At 59.0% G+C, this 14,629-nt stretch overlaps 2 protein-coding genes across 3 annotated transcripts in view; one reads left to right on the forward strand and one right to left on the reverse strand.

The window, feature by feature from the left end:
* Positions 1-6,528: 6,528 nt before the first annotated feature.
* On the forward strand, positions 6,529-12,450 carry ADRM1 (ADRM1 26S proteasome ubiquitin receptor). 2 transcript variants are annotated; one of them, XM_065892389.1, is made up of 10 exons: positions 6,529-6,583; positions 7,339-7,552; positions 8,260-8,376; positions 9,665-9,788; positions 10,318-10,404; positions 10,988-11,069; positions 11,277-11,509; positions 11,603-11,760; positions 11,909-12,011; positions 12,222-12,450. In XM_065892389.1, exons 2-10 carry the CDS (start codon positions 7,340-7,342, stop codon positions 12,326-12,328), a joined length of 1,224 nt encoding a protein of 407 aa, XP_065748461.1. In that variant the 5' UTR covers positions 6,529-6,583; position 7,339; the 3' UTR covers positions 12,329-12,450. The 2 variants fall into 2 exon arrangements, with proteins under 2 accessions (XP_065748461.1, XP_065748462.1); XM_065892390.1 differs by lacking the exons at positions 6,529-6,583; positions 8,260-8,376 and having other exon boundaries at positions 7,340-7,552; positions 12,222-12,328.
* A 661-nt stretch (positions 12,451-13,111) lies between these two features.
* Positions 13,112-14,629, reverse strand: part of LAMA5 (laminin subunit alpha 5) — a 52,499-nt gene continuing 50,981 nt past the window's right edge. Inside the window, exons 75-80 of the mRNA XM_065893323.1 lie at positions 14,387-14,551; positions 14,117-14,279; positions 13,860-13,993; positions 13,693-13,786; positions 13,402-13,521; positions 13,112-13,242 (exon numbers count right to left, since the gene is read on the reverse strand). Coding sequence (XP_065749395.1) covers positions 13,112-13,242; positions 13,402-13,521; positions 13,693-13,786; positions 13,860-13,993; positions 14,117-14,279; positions 14,387-14,551 — 807 coding nt within the window. The remainder of the gene's footprint in view (positions 13,243-13,401; positions 13,522-13,692; positions 13,787-13,859; positions 13,994-14,116; positions 14,280-14,386; positions 14,552-14,629) is intronic.

The following is a 14,629-nucleotide window of genomic DNA, read 5'->3' on the forward strand; positions in this document are numbered from 1 at the left end:
GACTGTGGCTTTGAGATAGGGCCCGGGTGCTTTTCAGAGCAGTCTTGTAACTCAGGACGTCCTTGTGGGATGAAAAGTAGAGCACACTTTACCCGAAGAACTTCACGTTTTGATTTTGCTCCCCCTTGAAGGTAGGATCCAGTCACGTGTCCATCGATTCAGTGCACGTTTACTGAGAGCCACTGGAGAGTTAGCCGCACAGACGTCTCGGAGCATGTTTCATGGAAGAGAGAAACGTTACGTGCACGCCGGTGCTGGCTAGATTTAACAGGCCACCTGCTGTTGGTGACCAATGGTCGTGCCTGGGTCGCTGTGCCACACAGGTCCGTCCCAGGAGTGGTACTGCTCTCCCTGGCGGGGTCAAGGGTCAGGGCATCCCCAGCACTGGCTGGCCGGCTGCGGGCCCCGGTCGTGAGAAGGCATCGGAGAAGCGGGCCCCGGACCTCACGGGCATCACCGCGTTCGGCCACTCCGGGCTGCCGCGAAAGCCAGGACCCTCCGGGATATAGCATGGTGGCTCTGGAGGGGGTGAAACGAAGGTGCCAGGTGGACCTCTCAGCCTCCACAGGGAAACGGAAGCCGGCAGTGGCCCCAGGCAGGGCCCCTGAGGAGCAGCTCCGATGGTTTTCTTGGCCACAGTCTCCGTTTCATAGTCTGTCCCCAAGGATGATGCTTGGGCTCGTGGAAGGATCTTCCCGAAACACGGGGAGAAGAACCCAGTACAGCGCCGATGGCCTCTGGGCACCTGGGCCGATGCTGCCGGCCACTTGTGCCAATGAGCGTGGAGCTGTCCAGCTGGAGGCGTTGCCATCCGCTTGCTGGCTCCTCGTCAGGACCTGAGGCCAGGAAATCAGAACAGGACGAGAGAAGGGCCGGGCCTCTCCCGCGAGCCAGCCAGCCCTCCGGGTCGCCCCAGCAAGAAGCTTCCTCTCAGGACACCTGCTCCTGGGAAAAGGTGCTGCCCGCGGAGCTGGGGATTTACAGGCTTGGCAAGTCTCACGCATCCACCAAGAACAATGAAATGAAGACATCGTTTAAAATGCTAGTAAGCTTCCAAAAATCGGAAGCGAGAATAGCTCTCCTCCTGTCTACCCTTGCGCGCTAGAAGGGGAGGGGACTGCTCAGTGAAGCCTCGCGTCCTGTGTGGAGCTGTTGGCCCTGCAGGAGAGTTCAGTCAGTAGACAGTTCCTACTGGTCCTGGCTTCATCTTCCAAAGGATCTTCCTATGTCCAAAGTGGGTGCGAAGATTGGGGTCCCCTGACAAAAGGGCCTGTCGCCAGACCTGTAGGACATCAAGTGGTGTTTCCCTCAGTACGCGTCATCTTTGGGCCTATCTCGTACGTTCTCAGTGTCGGTTTCTTCGCAAAGTGAAAATGCCATTTTGGTATTTCTCGGTGCGAGTTTCCTGGACCTTCAGCCTTCAACAGGATGCACTGCTCCATTCCGTCTTTGTGAACCAACCACCCTGGGCCAAACGTCTGGTGAAGGGCCGCTTGGTCTCTGCAGAGGGTGACAACGCGCAGACAGGCGCCTTCCTCCATTGTCCCACGAACCTGTTCGTCCTATCCCTGCAGCACGAAAGCGTCAGGCGAGAAAACACGTAGTGAGATGGATTTATTGTTCTAATTTTATAATACATAATAGCTGTCAATATTCTTCTGTATAAACAGAATCAACCATTCTCCGATTTTTGGGGAGGCCTGGACAGATCTGTGGAGATAAATGTTAAACCCTAGCCCTGAATAGAGATTCTTTGCAAATGGGTGGTAGTTGACATTTGTTTTGTACTGAACAATTTTTCGCTGTCTGCTGCTCTGGCTCCTCTGGCGAGGACTGCAAAGCAGCTGTGGATGTGTCCTTGAGACCAGGCGTCAGACCTTTGGCCTGTGTGTTCTGTAGGGTGGCCCAGTTAACGGATTGTGTCAGAAAACTGCTTGTTACAGCGAAGAGGGGGCTCAGGGGCACGTGAGGTGGGTGAAGGGGTCTGGGTTCTCCGGGCAGCGAGGAGCTCTGATGGACTCTCTTCCCTCCTGGGGGTTGGATTCTGTCGCTGGAAGCAACGGAATGCCCAGAACACAGTGTTCGCTTGACTCAGAGGTCCCAGTGCCCGACCTGCTGCCCTAGGTGCCCAGCAGCTGTGCGCTTCCCAGGAGGGTGAGCCGAGAGGAGGTGGTGATCCCAGTAGCCACGGTGGCTCCTGGCAGAGGGACAGACTGTCCACACGACTTTAATGTCCTGGGAATGCCCAGGTGCAGAGATGTGGGGCTCCACCATGGCCATGGTGTCTGACTGTGGGGACCACAGAGCATCAGCCCTGCCAGAGCCCGGGCCTGGTGTCCTGGGTGCTTAATCTCCACAATTACCATCCAGTCTGACCCATCGAGGAGGGAGGGGAGGCGCAGGAAGGTGGGCTTGCCTGAGGTTTCAGAGCAGGTAAGTAGAGGACATGGAATTCAAACCCTGACATACAGTGAAAGTCAACCCTTGTGTACAGTTGACAGATTCACACCATCTTGTAACCATCAACGCAATCAACATGTATAGTTTAACGGCAAGGTTCAAGTGGGAAAGGACTGTTTTTCAACGAATGGTGTTGGGAAAACTGGATATTTACATGCCAAAGAACAGAATTGATCCTGACCTCACCCCATATACAAAAATTAACTCAGAGGGGATCAGAGATCTAAACAACAAAACTCTCAGAAGAAAGCATAGAGCACAGAGTTCACAACTTTGGACTTGGGAATTCTTTCTTGGATATAACACCAAAGGCACAGGCAACAAGAGAAAAAAAAAAACCAGACAAGTTGGACTTTATGAAAATTTAAGCACATTTTGTGCATCAGACACTAGCATCAGAGTAAAAAGGCAATGGGAGAAAATATTTGCAAATCAAACATCTGATAGCAGATTAATATCTAGAATATATAGAGAACTCCTAAAACTCAACAACAACAAAAAAAACCTGATTCAAAAATAGGCAAAGGACTTGAATAAACATTTTTCCAGAGGAGATACACCAATGGCCAATAAGCATGTGAAAACACACTCAGCATCATTAATCATCAGAGAAATGAAAAAGCTACAACGAGGGCTTCCCTGGTGGCGCAGTGGTTGAGAGTCCACCTGCCAATGCAGGCGACACGGGTTCGTGCCCCGGTCCGGGAAGATCCCACGTGCCGCGGAGCAGCTGGACCCGTGAGCCATGGCCACTGAGCCTGTGCGTCCGGAGCCTGTGCTCCGCAACGGGAGAGGCCACAACAGTGAGAGGCCCGCGTACTGCAAAAAAAAAAAAAAAAAAAAAGCTACAACGAGATACCACCTCATACCCATTAGGATGGCTAGTATTAAAAAAAAAAAACAAAAAATCCAGAAAACAAGAAGTTTTGGCAAGGATGTAGAGAAACAGGAACCCTTGTGCACTGTTGGTAGGAATAAAACGATACAGCCGCTGTGGCAAACAGTATGGCGGTTCCTCAAAAAATTAATAATAGAATTACCATATGATCCAGCAATTCCATTTCTGAGTATTTGCCCCCCAAAATTGAAAGTAGGGTCTCGAAGCAATATTGGTTCAGTCATGTTCATAGCAGCATTATTCACAATAGCTGAATCGTGGAAACAACCCAGGCATCCACGCACCGATGAATGGATAAGCAAAATGGGGGGTAGACGTACATACAGCGGAAGTTTATTCAGCCTTAAAAGGAAAGGAAATTCTGACATGTGCTACAGCACAGATAAAACTCGAGGATATTATGCTAAGTGAAAAAAGCTAGTCACAAAAAGACAAGTACTGCCCAATTTCATATATAGCAGGTACCGAGGGTAGTCAGATTCATAGGGACAGAGGGTAGAATGGTGCTGGGGTCGGGGACAGAGGGGGTGGGGAGTCAGTGGTAATGCAGACAGTTTCAGTTTTACAAAATGAAAAGTCTGAAGATGGATGGTGGTGATGGCTTCACAGCATTACGAATGCATTTACTACCACTGAACTGTACCTTTAAAGATGATTAGGATGGTAACTTTTCTGTTATGTGTTATTTTACCACAATAAAAACAAATTGGAAAAAAAAAAATCAGTGGTCGCCAGGGGTTACGGAAGAGGGAGGGAAGGACAAGGCAAAGCGCAGGATTTTCAGGGCAGGGAAGATGCTCCTATAATGGACACGTGTCACTAAGCATTTGTCTGACCCGTGGATTCAAGACAAAGCATGAACCCTGATGTAAACTCTGGACCCTTGGGGACATGATGTGTCCACGTAGGAGCATGGATTGTAGCAAACACACCGCTCTGGTGGGGATGCGGATGGCGGGATGTGGATGGTGAGGAAGCCTGTGGGGTTGTGTGGGAACGCTATACTTTCTGCTCAGTTTTGCTGTGAACCTAAAATTGCTCTAAAAAAGAAAACCTATTGTTAAAGAAAAAGAAAACAACAAAAGCACCTGCCAAACTGTTTTCTCAAGTGGCCGTGTGCCATTTTGTATTTCCAACGCCAAAGACTCCACAGCACTTAGTATTGTCAATTTTCTTTTTTTTTTTAGCCATTCTAATAGGTGTGTTTTAATTTGCGTTTTCCTTATGAATAATGCCGTCCACCACCCTTTCCTGCATGTCAGGCCACCTGTACACCCTCCTTATGAAACGTTTGGGCGCGTCCTTGCCAGCTTCCTTGTTGCCACCCCTGTGCCCACAGTCGCTGCACCCCCTGCCTTTCACCTGAGGGAGGCACTGAGGCTCAGGGAGACGGGCTGGGTTCACAGAGCCCACGCTGGGGTGGGTGCTCGGACTGGCCTCCACGATGCCCGTCTACCTGTAGCTTGTTTCCTTACTGTAGATTTTTCATGGAAACTAGTGAAAGTGTATAAAGCTTTGTTTTTTGAGCCCTCGCAGGGCACAGGCTTCCTTGGCTCGGGGAGAGGAAATGTTCATTTGGGGCCCCTCTGAGGTCACTGCCCGGATGGGAAGCACCATCTCCAGGTTCTGGAAGGTTGGCTTCCCTGTGGCCTCTGGGGGAAGCTTTTTAACTTTTCAAGACTTTGGACAAGTAACACCTGCCTGCTGGCCCCTTCTCAGGGAAGCCAGATTGGTTTTCTTACTGTTTTCTTGCCTGGTTTCACAAGGCCCAGGACGGTATTGCTGCGGGGGTGGTCACAGAATTGCTTCACGTTCGCCGTTCCCACCGCTCCGGTCTCTGGAATCCTCTAGTTTCTCAAAAATGATCAAGAACCCCACAGAGCTTTTGTGTTATGTGAGTTTTATCTATGGATATTTACCACGTTATACATTTTAAAATAAATATTAATTTAAAAATAACAAACGCATTTTCTTACTAACACAAATAATATTTTAAAATGAAAAACAGCTCGATTTTCTGTAACAAAAAATAGTGAATCTTTAGATCACAAAAGAATGGATACAGAACTTGTGGTATTCCATCCATCAGAATATTATACAGGAGTTAAAATGGATGGGTTAGAGCTACATGTGTCAACATGAATAAAAAAACAATGTTGCATAAAAGAATACTTTTCACTTTTATACCTTTCATAAAAAGCCTAAAAACAAATTTTACGTACACACACATTGATAGTAAATCAAGCACGCCTGGAGCAGGGAGTCACATGTTACTGTCAGTGTGGGGCTGGGAGGGCACATTGCTCCCGGTGTGTGTGTTCTGCTCTGCAGAAATGTACAGAGGTGTAAATGATGGGGAAAACAAAAGCAGTGGGAAGGCAGTGCCTTACATTTATCTAGTCCAGGTTTGTGGAGGGCAGCAGCCTTCACTCTGTTCTGACCGCACACATCGGACAGGGAATGAGCGGGCAGCCGCGACGCTGCTGTTATAGGTGGGTCTGGGGAGGACGGAGGGCAGTAATGTCATCACTACTGTGGGGGAGGGCTGGGGGACCCCCCAGGGCCCAGGGGACGACAGGGGGGCAGCCATGTCGTCACCGTTATAGGGGGTCTGGGGGATCCCCAGGGCCCGGGGAGGATGGGGGGGCAGTTACTGAGCGGGGTCTGGGGGCGCGGGGCCGGACCACTGCCTAAACTGCCTAAACCCCGCGTTGTGCGCCGCACGCGCCCCCACGAGACCACCGCTCGTCCGGAGGGCGCTGGGCCCACGCGCCAGCGTCGCCCCCCGGGACGCGAACCTGAGAGACCCCGCCCCGCTCCCCGCAGGTGCCCCGCTCGGCCAGCCCCGCGGTCCGGGGGTCCCGGGTCCAATGCCCACCGCTCGGCCCGCGCCCGCCTCGCCGTTCCCGGCGCCGCCGCCAGGGGCCGCCGCCGCGCCCCTATGACACAGCAACAATAGAGGCCGCTCTGGCCCGCACGCTGCCGGCCCGCGCTTCCGCCGGAAGAGAGCCGCCGGCACGGGGGCGGGTCTGGCGGCGCAATGGGCGGCCGCCCTTGCCAATCGCCCGCGGGCCAGCGCCCGTCCCTCACCTGACGGGGCCCAATCGGCGGCGAGAGCGGTAGGCGGGGCGGGGCAAGCGAGGGCTTCCGGCGGGGCCCGGCAGGCGCCGAGGAGGAAGAGCGAGCCTTGACTGCGCCTCTCTGCCGAGTCTCGGCGCGGCCCAGGTGCGGGGTCGTCGGGGGCGGGGACGGTTACGGAGGCGGCCAGGGGCGGGGCCTGCGCCTTCGGCGGCCCCCGGGCGGGCGCCGGGTCGGCCGGGGCTGGAGAGGCTGGGGGCCGGGTCGGGGGCCGAGCGCGGGCCGGGGTTCTCGGGGCCTGCCTCTCGGGCAGCTCGGCCGCCGCCCCGGGCCTGCCGCGGCCGTAGCCGAGGGCGTCGGGCGGTGGGGCCTGCGGGTGGGAGCGGGTCGGCCGGCCGCGGGCCTGCGTTTCCCCAGGTGCTCGTGTTTTGTCTCCGAAGGGAGCGAGCCGGCCGCGCTGCAGTTTACCGGCGGTGTGTCCGATGGAAACTAGGTTTAGGCCCAAGTGTGGTCTCCCATTCGGTGTGGTAGCGGTGTGCCTGCCCAGATCGAGGTTTTAAATCTTTCGGAGCCGCAGGTTAAAGGGCAGTTTATTTAAAAAGTACGGAAGGTGGTGTTGGCGAGGGTCTCCCGCTGTGATGGGGTCTAGATGCAGAGGTAAATTTCGTTGTTTGAGAACCACGAGAAGCTGGGGACCTGGCTCCACGGGCTCAGGTACCGTGGGGTCGGTCCACCCCAGGAGGAGTTCGGCAGCAGCTGTGGGGCGGCTGAGGCCCGTCCCCTTGCCCCCAGCAGGGGACGGCCTGGGCTTCAGAGAGAGGCCCTTTCCCTCTGCCCGTTCCCGCGTAGCATCTGGAGGTGCTACGGTAGTGACCGGCTCTGCGTGCTGGTCCCTCTTTCAGGATGACGACTTCAGGCGCTCTGTTTCCAAGCCTGGTGCCAGGCTCCCGTGGGTCCTCCAACAAGTATTTGGTGGAGTTTCGGGCCGGAAAAATGTCATTGAAAGGAACTACTGTCACCCCAGATAAACGGAAAGGGCTTGTGTACATTCAGCAGACGGATGACTCCCTCATTCACTTTTGCTGGAAAGACAGGACATCGGGGAACGTGGAAGACGTAAGTGTCTGGGAGCCTGAACCTCATCCTAAGGACCCCCGTCCAGTCGTCAGGACAGCGTGGTTTTTACAGGAGGGCACCACGCTTTGGGCACCGAGCAGCTGTTTCCCAGTTTGGCGTGTGTTGGTGGGATGCGTGGATCCATTAGTTCAGTGCCCTCGTCAGCTGTTTTCCTCTGCCTGTGGGGCTTCCTAGCCTCAGTGATTATCTAGATTTCTCCCATCTGTGTGTGTATGTTTAAAACTGAAGATTGGAGAAACCATGTAAAAATCCTGACCTTTATCACAGCCCTCCAGAAAGCTTTCTCTAGCAGTCATCTTATTTAGTGTTCTTTGTTCTTCAGACTGAATCGTTTTTCGTAGGTTCGAGAGCAGGTCAGAGTTGACTTTTTAATTCATCTTGGAATGTTGCTCCCAAAACGTCTCTGTTAGAAATCCTTCAGGAGCCGGAAGCCCTCCTTCCCTGTTCAGCACCGAGCCCCTCTCCTGGCCCTCATGACCTTCGTGCGGTGCCTCAGAGCCTCATCTGTCTGCCCTGCAGAGACCCCGCTGGTGACGGGCTTGGCGACTTGTTGGCGTCTGTGTCCCGTGTCCTCTCCCCCCACCCGCACTCACTTAGGCACAGGGTCCAGCCTGTTTTCCTGGAGGTTCTGGGGCTCGGCAGTGCTGTTTCCGTGGCGCTGACTCGGCTCGTGTGCTGCTCTCTAGGACTTGATCATCTTCCCCGACGACTGCGAGTTCAAGCGCGTGCCGCAGTGCCCCAGCGGGAGGGTCTACGTGCTCAAGTTCAAGGCGGGGTCCAAACGCCTCTTCTTCTGGATGCAGGTGTGTAGGTGTCGCACTTAGGCTAGAAGCTTCTTCACCGGGTGGTCGAGCTCGCCTTCACAGACCGGCCGGTGCTGACCATGGAACCCGAGGGTGCCAGCGTGTCGCCTTGTTGGGGGCGGCACTGGGGACAGGCTCCGCCAGAGTCCAGACACTTGTAGCTGGGCTTCGGGTGCCCTTTCGAGGATGGAATTTCCTGGCTGACCGGCAGGAGTGATTTCCAGGCTGGGTCCTGTCTCTGCTTGTGGTTTGCTCGTCTCCCAGGGGCCCCCCCACCCAGGGTCATGAGCAGCCTGGACCAAAGGCAGGCGTGCGCCTGTGTGGTGTCCCTTGTCCTGCCTCTTCTCCCGTGGTGTGCTCTGTCTCTGGGTGGCAGTGCACCAGGCCGTCCTCGTACCCACTGGAGGTGGACTTGCTCGTGCAGTGGGTATGCACCTGCGTTTGTAGTTTTGACAGAGGTTGTACTGCTGCCCTCCCCCCGGCACCTTCTAGAACAGGGCAGGAAAGGTTTTCCTCTGTGGGCTGGATGGTCTGTGTTGCACCTGCTGAAGTAGTGTGACAGTGGCCGTGGACGGGGAGTAAATGGATGGGCGCAGCCATGTTCCAGTAAAACTTTATTTGCAACCGCAGACGGGGTCGAGGTTTGCCAGTCGCTGGTGTAGAGCTTGTTTCTCCACAGTTTCGCCAAGAAAAGATGTCAGACTCACACCAGCCACTTTTCTGCTCCCCTCTGCTCTGAGGTTAGGGCTGTGTCTTGTGTGCCTCCCCCTGGCCCCCACCCCATGACCTTGCAGGCCCGCTGCGCACACACTCGGTGACTCTTGGATGAATGAGTCATGGGTGCTTTGTCTCACAGTTCTGGGGGTGCCCACAGGGTGGTGCTGCCTGATGCCCCCCTGCCCACACCCACGTGCTCAGAGTCAGTGCCCAGCTAACCCTGGAGGGCCACGGGCTGGTCAGCGGACAGTGGTGCGGTAGCAGGGTTATTTCACGGCAGAACACGTGTTGAAGGATTTGCGGTTTTAGACCGTCGCGGAAACAACCGCGTCTGGAGGGTCGGCGTTGCCCTGTGCTGAGCGCTCCTAGTGCTTTAGCCTCCCCGCCTGTAACGTGGGTGCTCGCACAGCCCCAGCGGGCACATCGGGCTGCTGTCCCCGTGCGCCCCGCCGGGGCCTCTCCTTGCTGTGACCACGGACAGGTGGCACCTCTCCAGGCCTCAGGTCCCTTGTCAGAATGGTTGTTGATGGGTGGCTGCTCAGCTGCGCCTGCTGCCGTGTCCTCCCCGCAGGAGCCCAAGACGGACCAGGACGAGGAGCACTGCCGGAAGGTCAACGAGTATCTGAACAACCCGCCGATGCCCGGAGCCCTGGGGGCGAGTGGAAGCGCAGGCCACGAGCTGTCTGCGCTGGGCGGTAATGGTCACCTTCCCGGATGTGCGGTGAGGTCAGAGTAGCTTTCCGCCAACGTGGATCCCTGGTGGTGCGGGCCGGTGGTTTGTTTTTTTTTTTTTGCGGTACGCGGGCCTCTCACCGCTGTGGCCTCTCCCGTTGCGGAGCACGGGCTCCGGACGCGCAGGCTCAGCGGCCACGGCTCACGGGCCCAGCCGCCCCGCGGCATGTGGGATCTTCCCGGACCGGGGCACGAACCCGCGTCCCCCGCATCGGCAGGCGGACTCCCAACCGCTGCGCCACCGGGGAAGCCCCGGGCCGGTGGCTTTTAATGGAAGTAGAGGTGTCCGGGTTAGAAGCTCCTCTCGGCAGTTCCCCCTCGGGGCTCCCATCTCCATGTGGTGAAGCGGTGTACGAGCCCTACTGCGCTGGCTCGTGTCGGGAGACACTCGCCACACACTTCGGGGCAGCCGAGGTGGGGGCCGGCCCTGGACCGTGGCAGCGGGCGTGCGCACAGCTGGAGGCCCGGGCCTGAGCGCCTCCTGTCTTGCAGGTGAGGGCGGCCTGCAGAGCCTGCTGGGGAACATGAGCCACAGCCAGCTCATGCAGCTGATCGGCCCCGCCGGCCTCGGAGGACTGGGTGAGGGGCCGCGGGCCCGCGGGAGCCTTGCTTTGAACGCCTTGCGGCTTCTCATTGCTTCTGAGCGACACCTGTGAATGTTCTGTGCCCTGGCCTCCCTGGGGAGGGGGCTGGTTTGCCTTAGGGTTTGACCTGGGAGCTGGGTGGGCAAGGCCTTCCAGGGCCCCCGGGGAGGACCCAGTTCCATACTTCGGGGGAGCATGGCTGGCTGAGGTGCCGAGCCTGAGAACGCGTGCTCGGGGCCCCTGGTCTCCTGGGTTGGCCTGCCTGCTGCCAGCTCCTGTCAGGCTCGTGTTTCTGGGACACTTTGGAAACGCTGGTTACTTGCACGGGATTTGAACTCCATGTTACCTTGAACCCAGGTGCATTAGTAGGGTCACGGAACGGAAGTGGTCTGATTTAGCAGACTCAGCTGCCGGGACACACCTGAGTAGTCGCTGCTCCTGGGCCCCCGCGGGCCTGCTGTGGTCACCACCTTCCCCTGCTCGGCCACTGGCTTTAGTGCTGGGCCTTTCTGCTCCTGGGGGGGGGGGGGGCCTCCAGCAGGATGTGATGTGTGAGCTGCGTCTCCTTGCTCCTGTAGGTGGCCTGGGGGCGCTGACGGGGCCGGGCCTGGCCAGCCTACTGGGGAGCGGAGGGCCTCCAGCGAGCAGCTCTTCCCCCAGGTGAGCCTCACGCCGCGCATCTGGTGTGGCCGAGTGTCCCCTTCTCCACGGGGGCCGGATGTAGGAGGTGCCGAAGGACACAATAGGTATCTGGGGAGGGTCCGTCCCTTTAAGGGTTCAGGCTCTCCTGGGGCCCGGGCAGGACCGACGCGTTGTGGCGCCTTGGTGGGCGCGTAGCCGCTGCAGCACTGGCCTCGCTTTTCCCAGCTCCCGGAGCCCGTCGGCAGCGGTCACCCCGTCCTCCACCGCCCCTTCCACGCGCACCACCCCAGCCCCCTCCGCTCCAGCAGCTGCCTCGGTGAGCAGCCCGAGCCCCGCGCCCAGTCCAGGCAATGGAGCCAGCACGGCAGCCAGCCCGACCCAGCCCATCCAGCTGAGCGACCTTCAGAGCATTCTAGCCACTATGAACGTGCCGGCCGGGCCGGGAGGCGGCCAGCAAGGTAACACGTGCTCCTCGGCCCCAGGCTGGGGGGTGAAGGTGCCCGCTGCCCCCTGCCCGCCCGCCCACTGATGGCCACCTGCTTGTGCCCCAGTGGACCTGGCCAGCGTGCTGACGCCCGAGATCATGGCCCCCATCCTTGCCAACGCGGATGTCCAGGAGCGCCTGCTGCCCTACCTGCCGTCTGGGGAGTCGCTGCCGCAGACCGCGGAGGAGATCCAGAACACGCTGACCTCGCCCCAGTTCCAGCAGGTAGGCGCGTGGCCCGGGTGCCCCGCTGTGTGCTCGCAGTGGGGGGCACTGCCCACTGCAGCACAGCCCCCCCCGGTGCTGAGCGCCCCTGCCCCTGTGGCTCCCCCAGTTCTCTGCACGGACTCAGGCGCCTGGCTCTTCCCTGCAGGCCCTGGGCATGTTCAGCGCGGCCTTGGCCTCGGGGCAGCTGGGGCCCCTCATGTGCCAGTTTGGGCTGCCTGCAGAGGCCGTGGAGGCCGCCAACAAGGGCGGTAAGTACTTGTCCCTCCGCCTCAGTCGAGGCAGAGGTGGTTTTCTCCTTGCATTTGAGAGAAAAGGCCTCCCCTGTTTGTTTGTGGAGCACTGGGCTGGCTTGTCCCCATGGCCCTGGCCTCCATCTGATTTTCACCTCCCTGCCCCCTGGTCAGCAGGGCCAAGCCAGGGCCTAGAAAGGTCACCTCGTGCTTTTAAATTGGTTTTAGATGTGGAAGCATTTGCCAAAGCCATGCAGAGCAGTGCCAGCCCCGAGCAGCAGGAGGGCGGCGGGCAGGACAGGAAGGACGAGGAGGAGGACATGAGCTTGGACTGAGTCGCCTGCTGTCAGAGGGTTGGCCGCCCGGCCGTGCGGCCTCAGCGGGGGCGTGTGAGCGCGCCCCTCCCACCTCTGTCCCAACTTGCTCATCAATAAAAGTCTTCTCTTTTATCTGCCAACTCTGGTTTGCGTGCCCGGGGTGGGTCGTGACGGCCCCGTCCGTCCCCCTGTCAGTCATCAGCCCGCCGGGAGCTGGCGCGGGAAAAGCCCCTCCAGGTCCCGCTTCTGACTGACTGACTCAGGGACGGGCATGCTGGGGGAAGGGCTCCGCACGTGAGCGCTCTGCTCGCCTCGGACCTCCAGACCCGCCGGACTGCTGCTCTTTTTCTCCACTTAAAGTTGACACTCGGTTACACAGAAATGACTTTTAATTTTTGTTTCAAGAAGCAGGGATGGATGACTTACAGAGCTCCCATTAAAAACTGGTGGAAGGGAAATTTCATAATTAAACTGAAAGATAAAAAGTAAAGTATAAAACCCCCATTTTGCAGTGTTTTACCCTTTCCCTTAGAAAGTCAGACATAACTTAAACCATTCCCAGAAATAAGACTCATCACCCGGAGAATCTGGAGTCTACATGAACAGACATACACAAACCGTCTAAAAAAATCGGCCGAGGGCGGTGTTGTCAGCCGGTTGTGTGGAGAGGCCGGGGGTTCCAGGGTGGGGAAGGACCCTGCCCGACGGGGCGGCCTGCCTCGGGGCTCTGGGCCTGGGGGCTCTGAAGACCCTCTCCTGGCTGCTGGAGCTGGTGGCTGGGGTCCCAGAGGGGCAGCTGTGCTACGTGGCTGGGCAGCCGCTGGCCCCCACTGCCCCCTGCACGCCCGCAGCACGAGGCCAGGAGACCAGGGCCTGGTTCACCACCAGATTCCGCATGCAGCCGCGGTAGGTTGGAGGCCGCGTCCAGGGTTCTGGGGGTGGGGGAGGGAGGGAGACGGGTTGGAGCAGAGGCCGGCATCCCACCAGGCTTCGGTCTCCCCGCCGGGGTGGAAAGCAGGGTGACCCCAGTGCCTGGTCCCCAGGGACAGCCTTCCTCCCTCCCCCTGCCCCCAGGCCGAGGCCACGCTCACCAGGCAGGCCCCCGAGGTACAGCGGCACTGGGGCGTCAGCCGGGGCGGCCGGCGCGGGGCCCAGGGTGTGGTTGCTCTGCAGGTCCACCTCCAGCCGGAGCCTGTTCCCGCCTTTGGTCACTGCCGGGCACAGGAGTTCCTTGGGGCCGGGCTGGGGCGCCCCTCACCAGCCAGCCACAGGACCAGGGGCCCTTTGCCCCTTTGCTCCGGCTTTTGAGTCCCTGCCTGATCCCCGCCCCAGGGGTCTACAGCTGCCCCCAGCGGGGGTGGGGTCAGGAGGGCCCAGCTCACCTGCTAGGCGGTGCCACCGCCCATCACACAGTGCCTCGGGGAGCGTCACCAGTGTGGAGAACTCGCCTGAGCCGTCATCTGCCCGCAGCAGGACCTGGGGCGGCAGCGGGTCAGGAGGGCCCTACCAACCCAGATCTCGCCCCGAGGCTGCGGCCCAACCCGCTTACCTGCCTCCCCAGCACCCGCAGCTCCAGGTAGGGGGGCGCTGGGCCCCGGCCCAAGTGGAAGACGAGGCCGGTGGCTGTCTGGGGCCGCACCTCCAGCTCCAGGCCCAGGTCAGGCAGTGTGGCCCCCAGGGTGTCTGCAGGGAGGGGCCGTGAGAGGAGGAAGGCCTCGGCACCAGGCCCCCCCGCCCTGTTCTGGGCGTCACTCCCACCCCAGCCCAGGCATGTGGGGGACTGGGGGACGCCAGCAGGGGACAGACCTAGAGTGATGACTCCCCCGCTGCCTGCAAAGAACAGGCCCTTCTCCAGGGGACCGGAGAAGCAGGGTGTGGCCCCCACCACCCGGGTGGGAGCCCCCAGGAGTTGCCCGTCCAACTTCAGTCTCTTCACACAACCACTGAACCCGGAGCGGCTGATGGCCACCTGTGTGGGCACAGAGGGGTGAGCTGGGTCAGGTGCCTGGGGTGCCGAGGAGGGCGGAGAGCGTCCAGCGGGGCAGGGGTGGGAGGCTGGGGCGAGGCGGCTCTCACCGGGAGCTGTGGGCTGTGGCCGCCAGCAGGGAGGCCCCCCACAAAGAGAGTGTGTGGCCGGGGGCCTTCCTCCCCCTGGTGCCGCCGGCCCGGCCCCTCCCGGCTCTGGGCCCAGACCCCGTCCGTCACCAGCTGGATCCGAGTCTTCTCCCAACGCACGGACACCTGGGAGTGGGAAGGCACGTCAGGGTGGGAGCCCGCGGGGCCAGTGCCCCGCCCCGCCCCTGCGTCCCCTCTCCCCAG

This window comes from Phocoena phocoena, chromosome 15 (genome assembly GCF_963924675.1).
Source record: "Phocoena phocoena chromosome 15, mPhoPho1.1, whole genome shotgun sequence".
NCBI classification, from domain to species: domain Eukaryota; kingdom Metazoa; phylum Chordata; class Mammalia; order Artiodactyla; family Phocoenidae; genus Phocoena; species Phocoena phocoena.